The sequence below is a fragment of the Myripristis murdjan genome, chromosome 5 (assembly GCF_902150065.1).
Source record: "Myripristis murdjan chromosome 5, fMyrMur1.1, whole genome shotgun sequence".
Classification (NCBI taxonomy): Eukaryota; Metazoa; Chordata; class Actinopteri; order Holocentriformes; family Holocentridae; genus Myripristis; species Myripristis murdjan.
The window spans coordinates 2,759,295-2,775,810 of NC_043984.1; the positions used below are offsets into that span (position 1 = coordinate 2,759,295).

Consider the following 16,516-nt stretch of genomic DNA (forward strand, 5'->3'; position numbering starts at 1 on the left):
AAAAAAACAAGACACCTCTTAAACACAAGCAGCAGCAGCTCGCCAAGAACTGGTGGTAATAATTGGCACCACACCACTAAGGAGGATGGGACCAGCTGCAGCTCTGTGCCAGTTATCCATGGGAATAAGTACAATACCATCACGCAACAAAATGAGCCAAAAATGCAAAGCATATTGCCAATAGTTATTTTTTATTTTTTTTTGCAACATTTTTGTTTGAAGCTGGATTTTAACTTTAAATCAGTTGAACACAGTGAAACTTTAAATGAAAGAAAAAAAAAAAAAAAAACTAAGCAAGTTTGAGTTGTTTAATTTATTTGACAACATAGTTTGTTGAGCAGGAAGTTGAACCAAAAAACAAAAACAATCAATCAGACTCAGTAGGATAATCTTTAATGTTATTCAATAAACTGTTTGTCGACTAGATCTGAAGCAGCATTTAAATAATAGCTAAGTACATTGGTGAGTGTAGCCGAGTTCGTTTCAAACACACAAAAAGGACCCAGAGTTGGTTCAGCCACTACATGTTGTAGTCCATCTTCACCCTGTGAAACAAACAAACATAACTACTGTAAACTGTTAAATCAGTCAGCCTCTATATAGGAAAAAACTCTTCAACCATGTTAAACTGTACCTCTGACATTCAGCATCATCGAGGACTCTGCTGTCCCCAGTGGGTTTTGTATGACAATTTTGTATTCCCCATTGTCTTTAGGTCCCACCCTTAGTATGAGCAAAGAGCAGACCCCACACACATTGGTGATGTAGTAGTTGGTGTTTGTGTTCAGGCTGATGTTATCACGGTACCATGTCACACGGGGTGCTGGATCACCCTTAATAGCACAGCTCATGTAGCATTCATAGCCTTGTGGAGCCATACGCCTCTTCAGGGGGACAAGAAACGACGGGGCTGATTGGAAGTCCAAGACTTTTGGCTCTGGCATGTCCACTTTGAATTTCACTGTGTTGCAAAAAAAAAGAAAAAAAAAGAAATGGACAGGGAGTGTAAAATTTAAGGCAAGTCATGTTAGTCAAGTCTTTAAAGTTTCAAATTTGTAAAATGTAATGTTAATGAGTATAAAATGGAATTCTTCACTTACTGTCTTCCCTGACGCAATTTGTTGCTGTGCCTACATACACTCAGTGGCCACAGCTACACTATCTAAAGCAGTTCAAAGCAACAGCTCTGCCATAAATTGTACCTTTTAAAAAATTAATAATGTTCGGGTTTTGTTGACATTGTGGAGAATGTGTACATTTAATTCTATGTTGGTTCTTGAGGTTGCAGTTGCAGAGGTCAGAATCAGAAACAGAAATACTTTTAGACTTTAGTCCTCGAGGAGAATTTTTTTTTTTTTTTTTTTTTTCCAGAATCAGAACTGGAGGACTGTATTGAACTACATTACTCCCTATTTATATACATGAGGGGGACAAAATATTAGGAACAGCTCTCAATAAACTGCAGTCCAGTCCAACAGCAGCACTAACTATGATCTCAATGCCAAATAGAAGTGAATGAACACCTCTGTTACTGTGACAACAAGAAACCTGAGCATTACAGGCAGCAGAAAAGAAAACTTTATGATACAACAGTTGAATTGGATTGGATTACATTGTACAGATGGACCTAATAAAGTGGCCACTGAGTGTAGGTTTGTTCAAACATTATGGCCAGCATATGAATTTAATTCAGTGAGTAAACTTGAGTTGGAGTATGTGTGCAGTAGGAGCAGTGTTGGGTAAGTTACTCAATAAATAAATAAATAAATAAATAAATAAATAAATAAATAAAGTTACTCATTACTTTCCACAAATTGTAATCACATTTCTAATTATTCTCTCTTACAAGTAAAAAATGTTTGATATGAAATTTACTATAAGATCTAATATGAACATGTTTTGATTGAATATCATCTGTGATAAATATCCTTTAAGAATTATTCTCAGTGGCACTGGTTTTAGTTGCATTCTCAGCGGTGTCAGTTGTGCCTGGAAGTGAGTTCAGTTTATGAAGTGATGTGATCCAAAGGGGTGAATAGACCAGCCTTGTACTGTATGGCTTGGATTCTTTAACATTAAATTGGCTGTTGCCTTGTTGGACAGGATTAAGGTTGGGTATCGTTTAGATTTTATTGATTCTGTTTCCGGTTCTGGTACTGCTTATTGATTGTGGTTATTAACGATTCCCTGTTCTGACTCTTTGCGTATTAGGCTGTATGAGGACAAAAAGAAATCAAACTGAATTAAAAGCAAAACGAGTTTAGTGCTGTGGCCCTCTCTGAAATAAATTACAAGAACAAATTGCATAACTACAATTTACATGCTGTCATATAGAATCCCAATTCTGTTTGCGAACATAAAAATACAGAGCGATACTACATCATGGTCATTTTTAACAAAACTGACAATAAACCTTCCTACAGCTGCAACTGTGATCCATTTGTTGAAAAGATGTGCAGCACTTCATTGTCATCATCATTATTGTTAATTCTTCCTTGTCCGGTGCAAACAACATCAGTAGAGTGAATTATCCTGTCACCAAAAAAATAAATAAATAAAACAAACAAAAAAACAAAAAAAGGCAAGGAGGGGAATAATAACACAGCCTCCTTAACAGCTCTGTGTGTTTAGGAAGTAAATGCTCTATTATGCATTCACAGCAACCCATGGAAGTAGCATCGCTTGTTTTGCCCGCTGAATCTGTTGAAACTGATCATCATGAACATCACTTCGTCTGTCTGTCAATTTACTTTGGAAATTTTTGCAAGGAACGACTGCCTGCCAAAACCCATAACACTCCTCCTTGGACAGTCATCTACAGCAAAAGGTTAGCAAAGGTTGGCAGCGAGTGTTAGCACAAGCTCAAAACAGTCTTCAAGCAGTGCCAGTGGAGCAGCTGAAACTAAATGTGACATTTCCTCCAGCACAGATTAAAGGCCCACAGGTCTGTGCTTGGGCACAAACACACCGGAACCTGGGATAAGCAATTTATAAGTAGCCTAGTTTGCTAATTGTTGGTTTTGTTGACCTTGCTGAGTCTGATCACATGTTGTGGGTGCAGTGGACCGATGGTAGGTAGTCTGTCCTTGATACTGTGTACCTGCACTGCACTGAAGCTTTTAGCACTAGAAAGCACCGGACAGTGTCAGCTACCTTTACCTCTGGTTTATGTTTCAAGCACCATCGCTACCAGCTTAAATGCAAGCTCTTGTGTGCACAGACACTGGCCTCTATGGCAATTGTACAGGACCAAATTTGTTACAGGGACTGATAAGCAGTACGAAAAGTTGCATTTCTTAACAATGTCCTGGTTCCTTTATTTTTTAAACTGGTTGCAAATTGGAACAAGTTCTCGATACCCATCCCTAGAACAGGAGGAAAGCCGGTCAGGACAAAACCTCCAACAGACTCACCACAGCTGACACAATATTGTGCTGAGAATCCATAGGCTATATCTTTCTACAACAAAATTATCAATGATCAACATGATCAAGAGGAACCAGTAGATTTTTCTAGTTTCTGAATGATCTTCCTGACAGTCCACCCATCTCTGTTCTTTTAAAGCGTAACTTGTAGGCTAGTTCTTTGAAGTCATCAAAGCTATCCGGAGAAGAAACATAGTATTGGTCTGTTAGTGAGAAAATTAGGATTGATCATGAGTTTGTCTTTGTGACTGAATTGGAGGCACAAACCTCTGTCCTTTTTGGTTCCCCATACTGGGGACTCACTGGGTGCTGAAAGGCCGATGTCATTTTTAGCAAACACTCTGAAGGAATACTCTCGCCCAGGCAAGATGTTGATGACTGTGCACTTATTGTTGAAGAGGTTGTCTGCCACTGTCCTCCAAGTCCGTTTGAAGGAGTCTCGCTTTTCCACCATGTAGTGTAACCTGTCATCCCTTTTTTCATCTGGGGAGGGTGTCCAGGATAGAGTCACTGTCCCAGAGACGTTCTGTTCCAGCTCTACTGGACCTGGAGGCTTTGGGTCATCTGGAACCAGGTTTAGAGACATAGGTTTCTCAATTACTGATGCTAAGAATAGTAACTACCTGTGAATGATGAAGTGGTGTTATGAAATTTACTGTAACTTTTAACATCTGATTTGTCATCACGAGCTGACAACAAAAAACTGAGTTTGTCATTAATAGTATAGATGTTTCCTGCTCATCAGGATGAATAAATGAAATGAGAATTAGCAGTTAATAATTTTGCATACTGAAATTCACCTGTTACTCTTATCTCAACATTGAATGTCTCCTGGCCTGCAATATTCTTGACAATTATGGTATAGATGCCAGTGTCGGAGCGCTCAGCTGTTGGGATTAAAAACTGAGACCCTACATCTGAGTTGGTAATTGTCACATGTTTGGGCACTGGAAGACCATCTTTCAGCCAAATGATTTCTGGCAAGGGGGAGGCCTGTGAACATTATAGAACAAATAAAATGAATAGATTAATAACATGTAGATGATGGCTTTTTAAGTACACAGTTGCAATAATGAATCCAACCAACAGGAAAAGCTGGTACAGTACCTCAAAGTTGATATTAAGGCGAACAGTATTTCCGGATCTCACCACCACAAAGCTCTTCATGTTGCGGTCTTTAAACTTTGGCTTTACTTTGAGAATAAATTTAGAATAACCTGTTTAGATTTCTGTTCATTTAACTATTTTATCATTACAAACTGTCAGCTAATTTCTGGTTCAAATTCAAAATGACATTTACATCAACTATCTGCTGTGAACATAAGCTGATACATAGAAACATTGTCTAATTATTATTACCTCAGTTTTATTCAGTACATTATTGTTTATCCCATAATCACATAAATCAAAAGAAAGTCATCTCACTAAACCTTAGGAACCTGACAAGTCTTAGAATTTGCATTTATATACATCTTACCAGGCGGAGGCATGGCGATGATGTAATTGTCAAAGCCCTGAGGTTCCCCATCACCTCCATAATTGGTGGCAATCACTCTCACCCAGTACATGGCCATTGCCTTCAAGCCAAGCACAGTGAAGGAGGTTGGAGTAATTGGGTTGACATTACAACGAGTCCATTCAAGACTCTCTATTGGTCTGATCTCCACATAGTACCCTTGGGCTTCATCTTCTACCCCTTTCACCTCCGTAGGTTTAGTCCAGGCCAGGGAAAATGTAGTGTAATTGGAGGATGTTAACTTTAGGTCTATGACTTTGCCTGGGGGTTCTGAAAGTACAGCAGTGTGATGTTATTGTCTCAGCAGAGTGGAATTTTACATTATTTAAAGAGCTGCAGATACTTTATGCATGTTGGAGAACACATGGCTCACTTTGTGGCACAACGTGCTTTGGGTTATGATTGTGTCAGAGACAGTGAGTATACAGAATCTCAACAGTGTTCAGTAAGATTGACTTACTCATAGGATCTCTTGCAAAAACGGTGTCACATGGGATGCTAGGTTCACCAGCACCAGATAGGTTGATAGCAGCCACCCTAAATTCATAAGCAGCCCCCTCAATTACATCTTTCACTGCATACTTGGTGTCTAAGAGAAAAGCAGGAAACGATCAGGACAACCTGAAGAGATATTCCTTGATTCATGCTCATTTGTGGCAGGCATTAATACCCTCATCTTAGCCAAACATTGGCATATTCCTGGACTTTACCTGTAATTGGCCCTCCTTGGTTCACAAGGCTCCAGTAATTGGTACCCTTCTTGTGCTTTTCCAGATTGTATCCAATTATTTTGCTTCCTCCATCGTCACATGGTGGAGACCATGCAAGATTGATGCAGTCCTTAAAGGCACTGACCACTTTAGGTGCTGATGGGGGTCCAGGATAACCTGCAAGCAAATTGTGACATCCTATTATTCCTGAGTTAATGGCAGCTGTCTGTCATACCAACTCTGGTTTGTTGAAAACCATAAATAAATTGTAAAACATACACTACTCACAAAAAGTTAGGGATATTTGGGTTTCGGGTGAAATTTATGGAAAATGGAAAAAGTTCACGCTACAGTGATATTATATCATGAAAGTAGGGCATTTAAGTAGAAGCATGCACTGGTGATTTCCTTATCTCAAACAATTTATTGAAACAAAAGCCAACAACAGTGGTGGGTATACCACAACAAAAAATGTCAGTGTCTCAATAACTTGTCATGTGCCCTTCTGCATCAATTACAGCTTGACAGCAACGTCTCATGCTGTTCACAAGTCGACTTATTGTCTGCTGAGGCATGGCATCCCACTCTTCTTGAAGGGTGGCCCTCAGGTCATTGAGGTTCCGGGGTACAGAGTTACGAGCCTCTACACGGCGACTCAGCTGATCCCATAGGTTTTCTATGGGATTCAGGTCTGAAGCAAGTGCAGGCCACTCCATCTGAGGTACCCCAGTCTCCAGCAGCCGTTCCCTAATGATGCGACCTCGATGAGCTGGAGCATTGTCGTCCATGAAGATGAAATTAGGCCTGTGTTGGTCATGCAGGGGCACAATGACTGGATTAATGATGTTATTCAGGTAGTATGGGCTTGTCACTGTACCATTCACAAAGTGTAGGGCAGTTCTGTACTGACTAGACACACCTGCCCACACTGTAACACCACCACCACCAAAGGCTCGTCTGGTGACAACAGTGGCTGATGCATAGCGCTCTCCTTGACGTCTCCAACATCATTGGCGGCCATCATTTCTGCTCAACATGAATCGGCTTTCATCAGAGAACAGCAGTGAGGCCCACTGGTCCCTCGTCCAGCGTAAATGCTCCCTGGCCCATGCAAGACGATGACACCTGTGCCTGGTGGTGTGGTCAGGTACCCTTGCAGGTCGTCTAGCACGCAGACCATGCTGATGTAAACGGTTTTGAATGGTCTGACGTGACACTTGGGTGCCTCTCACCTCCCTTAAACGTGCCTGGAGTTGAATGGCATTCATCATCCGGTTCCGCAGGGCACTGTTCACAATGAAGCGGTCATCAGTGTGGGATGTGGCCAAAGGACGTCCACTTCTATGCCTTTCTGTGACTCTTCCAGTCTCTCTGTATCTCTGTTACAACCTGCTGATGACACTCTGTGACACTCTAAGCTCAGTGGCCACTTCCGTCTGAGAACATCCTGTTTGAAGCCTCGCAATGGCGAGGTACTGTTGATCAGTTGTTAGGTGTCGTCTTGGTCTCATGATGTCAAAATGTGAACAGCATGATGAGGAGGACTGTTTAAATACCAATTCTAATTGAACCAGGAAATTTATTGGTCGATTCATGGATCAAACACCTGTTGTGAATTTTACCGTTAAGCTCCTTGTTAGAGAACAGCAACTTGTGCAAAAAGTACTGAAACACTGAACAGTTGGACATGTGCATTCAGAAGTTTACAAAGGGTCACATTAAGTTCACCTGTAAAGATTATAATGCATTTTAGGTTCATCCTGCAATTTCACCCGAAACCCAAATATCCCTAACTTTTTGTGAGTAGTGTATATGTAGCAATCTTGCATTCTTCTCACACAACATCATAACTAGAAAATAAAACTGGTGAAAAGAATGGAACCCCTGTGGGTTTCTACAAACTTAAAAGGAAGACCAAAGTTGTGCTGTACAATTCAACCTTTTTTCAATTAAAATGCATTTTTTCATGGTTCATTCATTATCTTCCTGGAAAACTCTCTTTTGAAATACAAGGTTTTTGTCATCAGAAGTGAGGGGCTATAAATATGAAATTACTGCACTGCAACTTACGTAATACACCAGCCTGTATGTCCTCTGTCTCCAGGTGATCACTTACACCTTCTGCATTCTTGGCTTTGATGCGGTAACAGTATCTTCTTCCAGGATCCACTTCAGAATCTTTGTAACTTGTGTTATCAGCAGGGATCTCTGCTTTATTTGACCATTTATTGCGCCCCACTTGTTGGCGTTCTACAATATAGTTTGTGATCGGGCTTCCACCATCATCCTTTGGTGGTTTCCATTTGAACTCAACAGATGTTATAGCACTTTCCAGAATTTTCACTGGTCCTTGTGGTGGAGTAGGTTTGTCTGTTGAGAAAAAAAGGTTGAAATCTTTTCATTAAAAAAAAAATAGCAAAACAGCAAAAAATATTTATTTCTGTACATACATTGTGAAAAGTCATCACAACAAATAGATTTTTTTCTAATAACTCACCCAATACAATAAGCTTGGAAGTTGCCTCTATTGTACCAAATTCATTCTTGAGTTTGATTTTGATCTCTCCCATATCCTTCCTTTGGCACTTAGAAAGGCGCAGTTGGCTCCCAGTGTCTGATGTTTCAATCTTCACATTAAGGCCAGGCAGAAGGTCTTCATCATCCTTATACCACTGTACAGACATCGGTGCCCCACCCGAAAAGGGTAACTTCCATTCAGCATTCTCACCTGCCCTTACAATGACTGGCTCTGAGAATTTTCCCAAGGCATCATTGTCGATTTTTGGGGGGTCTTCAATGTTAGAACAAATGAAGGATTTAATGAGAAATAATTTTAAACTGCTCCAGTGAAATCAGTGGTTTAATGCACATTTTCTAATTAAATTATATCAAACATTCCACTATTTTTTCATTCTGACCTTGAACAGTAAGTTTTGCTTCTGATTTGCGTCCTTCTGCCTCAAAACGGTATGCAGCTGCATCATCCTTTGTACAGCAATCAATAATCAACTTGTGACAGGCTCCATCTTTGATAATCCTTACCCCATCTTCACTGGATAGCTAAAATAAAAACACTGATATTATATGTAATTCAGACAATCTATTGACCAGACACTGTCCAGTTGTGTAATCCAGTAAACAAAGACATGCATGGCAGTAGTCTTAGACACTGTTAATTCTGCTAAAACAACCAACCTACCAATTTCCCATCTTTATACCAGCGTCCTTCTGTGGTTTCGCTGCTCAGTTTGCATGATAGCTCTGCCTTTTCACCTGTATTAGCGACTGTATCTGACAGCCCACTAACAAACTGAACACCTCGATCTGTGAATCACAGTAAGAAATCCTCAGTTAAAATGACTCTGGATATTATTGTAAACCATATCAGAGTGATTTCCCAGACAGGGATTAAGCCTAGTCATTAGGGCTGCACAATATAGCCTATTGTTTAAGCATTGCCTAAACTGATTTCTGCAAGGGTGACAGAGGGCTCAACCAAGTGCGCTACACGTAGGAGGGGGAGCTTGTTTGTAGAAGATAGACTTTTACCAAATGGTGATTATGATTGTTGTGATTTTGAAATTATGATTGTTAATTGTATATCTGCACATGAATAACACATGGCATGTATCTGGTGAAACTTCATATACTCATATACTAAAATGTCCTTTTAAACTGGGGTAACTGTAATTCACTTTCTGTCTTATGGATTCAAATAGTCCTGGATTTATTATAATCTAGGTTTAAATGATCAGATTTTCAGGTCAATTAGTGTTAGTGCTGAAGTAAATCAAGGTTTAAATGAAATGCTCCAAGGCCGCAGGTTTAACTTCCTGCAGTTTGTCAGAGGAGAAATGGTGTCCATTGTGTCTCGTCACCAGTTCCACACAATTCTGGGCTTTTCTAGATCCAGTTCAGCATTTCTTTGCATCATCAGGTTTTGAGATTAAAATAAAAATCCACAACCCACTCTCTCTGAAAAATCCTGTTTAAGTGGATAATATTACTTGAAATCTAATCAAGCGCTCCATAGTCCCCGTCTAACTAAACTGAAGTTAAGATGTGTGTTGGAGAATCACTTCTTATACTAAGATTAACTATTCCTGATTAAAGTGTAAATCTGTTTTAACTTAATCCCTGTCTGGGAAACCACCCCATGCATTTTCTGGGCAGCTATAAAGGCAGTCGTAATAAGGAAATGACAAGAAGTAGAGGGCGGATTCATTAATGCAGCATTGACAAAACAACAGCCAGACAGCACATGCTGTAAATAGCATAGCTGTGCTTGAAACACTCCCTTTGCATCTTGTCTTCCAATTTATTACCACTGATTGCTCTGTAGTACATTATATGATATGACAGAAATGCAGTTTACTATTATATGGTTTTGACTGCAGCCTTGATCTTACAATTTACTGCATCTCACAATAGTGAACCCTTATTTGAAGCAGCTTCAAGGAGCTTTCATTAAATTAGGTTATGTAAAGAGACAGCCACACTCCACTTAGTGTCTTAATGTGTTTAACACGCACCGTCTCGATTATTATCCCACTTCTACAATGGTCAGCAATGTAACTAGCATATATAGGACAATAATATAACAACAATATGACGGGAAGAGGAGGAAAAAAAAAATAGAAATTCCATTGGTGTGTTTTCCTTCCCAGTTAGTTTATCAAGTCATTAACTCAGCTGTGTTGCCGCAGTTGATAACAAGTAAGATTTGACAGCTGTGTTTTTTCATGTTGCTATGGTTACAAGCTGGCTAGTGGATGGCTTTAGAGCAGTGATAAATGTTGGTTCTGTGGGTCATGTAGAGGCATTGGTGTTTCATAATCAGTTAAAAACTCCTTGCACTCCATGGATTACCACTTACCATATTATGTGCAGATTTAGAGGCAAGTAGAGTGGAAGGTTTTACATTTGACATATTTTATGTACATTTTTATCTGTGTAGTGCTTTTTAGGATATCCACTCATTACAGTGCATATGCAATGCACTGATCTTAACACTTTGTAAAATCAAGCAAAAAAACTTGAATATTAGATTAGCAAAACTGACAGTAAGTGTAGAGACCTCAGAGAATGTAAAATTTTGATCAGAAAATGATTACATAAGTTAGACAAATAAGAAAAAATAAGGTGGTGGTGGTGGGGTTAGAAAACGTCATGCACTGTCAGACCAAACAGATTTGTACCTGTGACAGTATCAGGTTTCTTTTTATCTTTTCCATCATCCCCTTTCTTGTTGTCACCATCTCCATCTGCGCCGTCACCAGAACCATCACCGGAACCATCACCAAAACCATCTTTGCCATCTGCTCCATCCCCCATTGCAGCTCTAGCTGCAGCCTCATTTTCAGCTTGTGCTCGTCTGGCTGCCTCCCAGTCTTCTTTCTGTTTTTGTAGCTTGGCTTGCTGCTCCAAAGCAAGTTTCGCTAGGTCATCTTGATCTCCACCTCTTGTGACCTTAGGGCCTTTACCACCGTTTGGATCAACTGAAGTGCAGTCAGCACACAGAAAGTGAGAATAAGTCATTCAATTTTGTTGAACCTGTTTTAAATTCTGGAAATTCTTCTCTTGGAATTGCACTCTTGGGCTGTCAGAGTTAGATTCACATTGTAAAAACTATGCACATGCATATATATTAGGAGGAATATATAAACATGTATGAAACAGGTTTCCAGTTTTAATTTAATGTCATCACAGAAATGAAGATGTCCCACCTTCTACTGTGAGAGTGGCACTGCTCGAGGCAATGCCAGCGATAGCATAGTATACTCTGCTGTCTGCCATCGCACAGTCTTTTACTTTTAATGTGTGGATGAGTTTGTCTTCTGAGACGGTGATTTCATATTTGTCACCATTTTCAAGAGATGTGTCCGTTGTCGACCAGGTGATTCTGTTGAGTGGAGTTGATAAAACACACTGAAAGATGGCATCTTCACCCTCAAAGGCCTTCACATCCTTAAGCTGGGCTATGAACTCAACCTCAGGGACTAAGAGAGGAGAGAATGTCTTTAGTGTTTGGAACATAAATATCAAATATTAGACCTTTTATTCATAAATGTGCTTTAATTTCTCTCGCCACTATAGGCATCCTCATTACAATGGTAATATTTCAGCCGTACCTTGGAAGTCAGTTGCGAGAACATTTACTTCCTCAACATCAACTTGGTAAAACCCAGCATCCTCTGGCTGAGGATCATTGATGGTGAAAACATACTTTGTCCCTTTTTGCTTGAGGCAGTGTTTTGATGTTTCATCAGTACCATAGAGAACCATCATCCCATCCTTGTGAATGAAAAGGTAGATAGATGAGCTCTGTTGTCAGTTATGTACAGGTGTTGTGCAGTTTATGAAATCACTGTTTATATTTGAGAAGCTATTGGTTGTAAATGCTGCCTTTTTGATTATACTTTCAACTCACCTTGTACAAGTTAATTGTACTGTTTGGATCCTTTAGTGTCATGTCTAGCTCAAATTCAGCTTTACCATTTGGTTTCACTTCTATTTGTTTCACGTTGTCCAGTCTCTCCACAACCTGCATGGAAAAAGAGTGATTGGTTTAAATTAAATTAAGACTGAAACTGAAACTGCTCTAGGTATGATTTTTATGTAGAAATCGTAGATAGATAGATAGATAGATAGATAGATAGATAGATTTTTAAATGTATTTTTTTTTTAAATTAACTGGTTATTCAAAACCGTTAATTATAATTGTTTACATTTTCATTCATCTTTTCTATATGCATGGAAAGATTTCAAACCACTGTAAAAAAAAAAAAATAAAAAATAAAAAATAAAAAAAAGTAATCAAGACAAAAATCTGACAATGATGATCAGGCACCGGACTGTACCTTTGTGCAAAGTTTGGTGAATTTTCGCACGTGGGAATGTTGCACAAGCTGAGGCTTGAACTCACAGTCTCTGACACTGAGGCCTGGCCTCTATCTCACTGAGCTACAACTTCACATGTAGCTTCACAAACTGACTGAGCCAATCACTGACCTGCAGGACAGCAGCCATCCATGCATGGAAAGGCAGATTTTGAACAGCTGTCAAAAATTCAGTTATTAAGACAAAAATCTGAAAATACACATATTACATCTAGACAGCATGGAGATGTTGATCATTTGTTTTTAACAATGATTGATTTGCTCCATAAGTGAAAAACTGATGTTTAAAAATGCCATTCTTGCATTGACTCCAATTGTTCACATGAGAGCAAAATTCAAAATGCTGTCAAAAATTCAGTTTTTGAGATAACATTCTGAAATTTGCCACACATCGTCTACCATGACTCTAGAATTTTGTCATTTGTTTTCATGAACATTGAAGATTTATTTCGCAAGAATTTGCATGTATATGTTTACAGTACCGTTTACAGTCAAACATTTTGATACACTGTAGGCTCAATTTTTGATAAATCAAAAATCTGAGAAACAACCTTTGTGTAGGACAGTCTGAAGATGCTCTGTAGCAAGTTTGGTGTCAATTGAGCAAAAATTGTGGGAGGAGATAGGTTTAACAAGTTTTACATTTTTTGAAAAAAAAAACAGAGTGATGGACTTCATAATTTTCAATAGGTTTAAGTGTACACGTTTCTTCAATATTGAGGCTACAGTTTGATGAAAGTTGTGAAGTTGTAGCTCATATGGTTGATTTGTTATGAATTTTCAAAGTTTGGAACTTTAGAGGCTTGCTATAGCGCCACCATCAGGACTATTGGCTTGAGTTTGCAGCTGAGGTAATCTGGCATGGGACTGGACCTTTGTGCAAAGTTTGGTGAGTTTTCATCCATGGGAAGTATGATTTCCTCGGAAGAAGAAAGAAAGAAAGAAGAAGAAAGAAAGAAAGAATTCCTGGAAATACAATACTGTCCTGGCAGCTTAGGCTTCCCGGACCCTAAATACATTTAATGAAAACACTGACAATGGCAGTAGTGGTGTGAAACCAGTTCAACAGGGGTCAGTAGATCGGGGTTTTAAAGACCTACCTTTGCTTGTTCATCTTCCCTTTCCTTTTTCAGTTGTTTCAGCCTCTTCAGCATCCAGCGAAAATCATAGACACCATAGTCAATACAGATTTTTTCATAATCCTTCCTCGGTGCGCTCAGAAGCAGTTCCCAGAGCTTTGGATCAATCTCTCCGTTTTTCTTTTTCGGGAGCTGCTTTTTTCTAGGAATAACACTGGATGCAGAAGTAGTAAGAGAAGTGAATATGTTGTAACTCTTATTTTTGGTTGTACATAAGTGCACATTTACAAGACACAGGTACACTCTGCGGAATTGCTGGTGGTCAACTGAAGTGAGGACCATTTAGACTCAACTGACAAAAAGCATAGACTAAGGCTCAGTTTTGATGGTTGAGACACCGTGGTTGTCATCGTTGGCAGACTCACTATGTCTAAAATTCCTCACTTCAATGCATCTTCAGCAGATTTGCATAGTGAACCTTTAAATGAACTTTGATAAAAGAAAGCTTATTTTTTTTTTTACGTTTTCTTGAGCATTGAGCGGAAATCCTGCGGTGCTTGACCTTTTCCTAGAAGAAAATAAGACATTTCAATTACAAAACATTTCATGACATGAGGGTTTCTTTGACTCATAACAATTTCACCTTTATAATTTGCCTTAGCTCTTCACTCATTATGCTTCCAAAAGCAGTGTGCAGCTCTCTATTATTATATAGGATCTCAACATCTGTTTCCTCGAGGAGAACAGTAATAGATAATTGACAATGTACTGTTACTAACTATAGCTGGGACCAACTGTTTCCAAGAAGAAGTAGTGAGAGAGTGTAATGTTTATTTGCAAATTTCTCCAACCAAGAACCATTTGCTTCAAGAAGAAGAGAAACAATCACCTGTGCATGTAATACATTTTTTAACATATGTACTCTTGAAAACCATAATGTAATCCCTTTTCAGTGAATGTAAAGATTCATTTTATTCACAGATAGGTAGATAGATGCAAAATACACAAACAAACCATAAATGCATGAAAGAAAAACTGAAGAGTACAAAGTAAAGTGTGTCTTTTTGCATTCTATGCTAAATTCATACCTATCAGGCCATTCTTCTTGAATCCAACTGAAAAACAAACACAACCTTTTTCAGGTTAAGTGCATAGTCAAAGGCACTGTCTGTTTTGCTGTCATTTAATGAATTAACTAATGATATTATATTACACAGTAAATACATTTCTCACCTTCAGAAACATTCAACAAAGCTGTGCAAATAGCCTTCCCATATTCATTGGTGGCAAAACATTTGAAGGTGTCCGCATGGTCTGATTTTACATCGGGTATCTGATAAAACAATATCATAGCCATGCTTAAGTTGCAGTGCGAATATGAGTCTGTGTCTCACTGACATGAAGAATGAGCTTCTCTAATTAACTGAGATGAAGTTTAATATTGTAGCGATGTGGGTAAACTTCAAATGAGAGCAGGGGTATTACTAACCAGGTGATTAACAGTTAAAGTTTACCTCATAAATATATTAAACCATTTGTTATGCAGTAGCACACTGAGTGCAAGAGAAACTTTGGTTTGCTAAAATTACATACCTACTACAGATAAACCAAAAAAGATTTCCAGTTAAGATTAAGCCAAATGATATAAATATTTGTTTTTATGGTTCATTAGATCTCTGTGGGGAATAAATAAATAAAATAACATGGATGTCATTTTATTTTCATGCCAGTACCTCACCTCAAGAATGTGTTCGTGAGTTTTTTCATCATATCTAGTCTGATAATTCCCTAATTCAGCAAGTTTGCTTCTGTTTCGCCCCCATGTGACAGTTGGTGCTGGCTCTCCTGTAACCACAGCCTTGAAAACAGCCTTTTTACCTGAAAATCAAAGTACAGCAACATCATATGAATGTGATACAGCTAACATTTTCCAGTTGTAATTATACTTTTTCTCAGACTCAGACTTTTATTGTCATTCAACCATGAAACATGAGTGAACGAAACACAGTTACCCAGGTGTGTGTGCAGCGGAATAAAAGGATAAAAAAGTAAATAGATAAATAAGATAACAAAATAAACATCTGGCTATGAGTACAGTATTGCACATGTATACTAGCAGCAACAGAGTGCAAAGAGTGCAAAAACAGTCAGCAACCAACAACCAGCAATCAACAACGGTCAACAACGGTCAACAGCTGTTTCTCTGTTTTCTTACCTTCCTGTACAGTCACAGAAATAGGTTTCTGACTGAAATCCGGGGTTGACTTTCCTGCCGGAATGTTCTCCACGTACTGAGTGATCATAACCCCAGGAACTCTTGACCGTTTTTTGATGGCCACTGTTAAGATCAGAAAATAACTTTTAAATAACACTGCAATTAAGCCTGAAATTATGAAAGCAAATGCCAGGAGGCCTACAAGAAAATGAGAAAATACAAAACATAAGGGATGTTTTGTATGTGTCAGTAGGGTGTATGCTCACACTTTTAATAGACCTGGGCCGAAACATGGGCTTCAATACGGTTAACAAGATGAGAGCAAGTTGAAAAGCGCAGTCTCTCTTGTGAGACAAAAGTCTCACAAGACTCAAAAGTGACTCAAGCCATAAAGTTCCTCATGTTTTTTTTACTAATAAAAACATGGTAAAAATATATATTCAACTTCCATTTTGCCTAGGTTTTGCAAAAACACACCATATTTAAAAAGGCATGCTTACTGTTCCATCATTTTGTTTGAGGTTGTATTGTAGCCAATATGCCACAAGAGGTCACTGGTTTCTTTTGTATTGGCGGTTGATGCAGCTCAGGAAAATCACATGAAAGCAAAGACAAAGTGAAAATCAGTTGAAGGTGGCCTTTTTGTCATTTAAATTGTCTCATATTGATTTC

General features: G+C 38.8%; 1 protein-coding gene across 1 annotated transcript; it reads right to left on the reverse strand.

The window, feature by feature from the left end:
- Nucleotides 1-319: 319 nt before the first annotated feature.
- Nucleotides 320-15,968, reverse strand: LOC115359626 (immunoglobulin-like and fibronectin type III domain-containing protein 1). The gene is made up of 20 exons (XM_030052180.1): nt 15,845-15,968; nt 15,368-15,507; nt 14,863-14,962; nt 14,718-14,744; nt 14,152-14,197; nt 13,651-13,831; nt 12,082-12,195; nt 11,783-11,945; nt 11,378-11,650; nt 8,851-8,975; nt 8,570-8,711; nt 8,149-8,442; nt 5,652-5,828; nt 5,402-5,530; nt 4,903-5,211; nt 4,533-4,618; nt 4,226-4,418; nt 3,693-3,989; nt 635-961; nt 320-545 (listed from the first exon to the last, which is right to left on the reverse strand). Exons 1-20 carry the CDS (start codon nt 15,930-15,932, stop codon nt 541-543), a joined length of 3,216 nt encoding a protein of 1,071 aa, XP_029908040.1. The 5' UTR covers nt 15,933-15,968; the 3' UTR covers nt 320-540.
- Between the last annotated feature and the right edge of the window lie 548 nt (nt 15,969-16,516).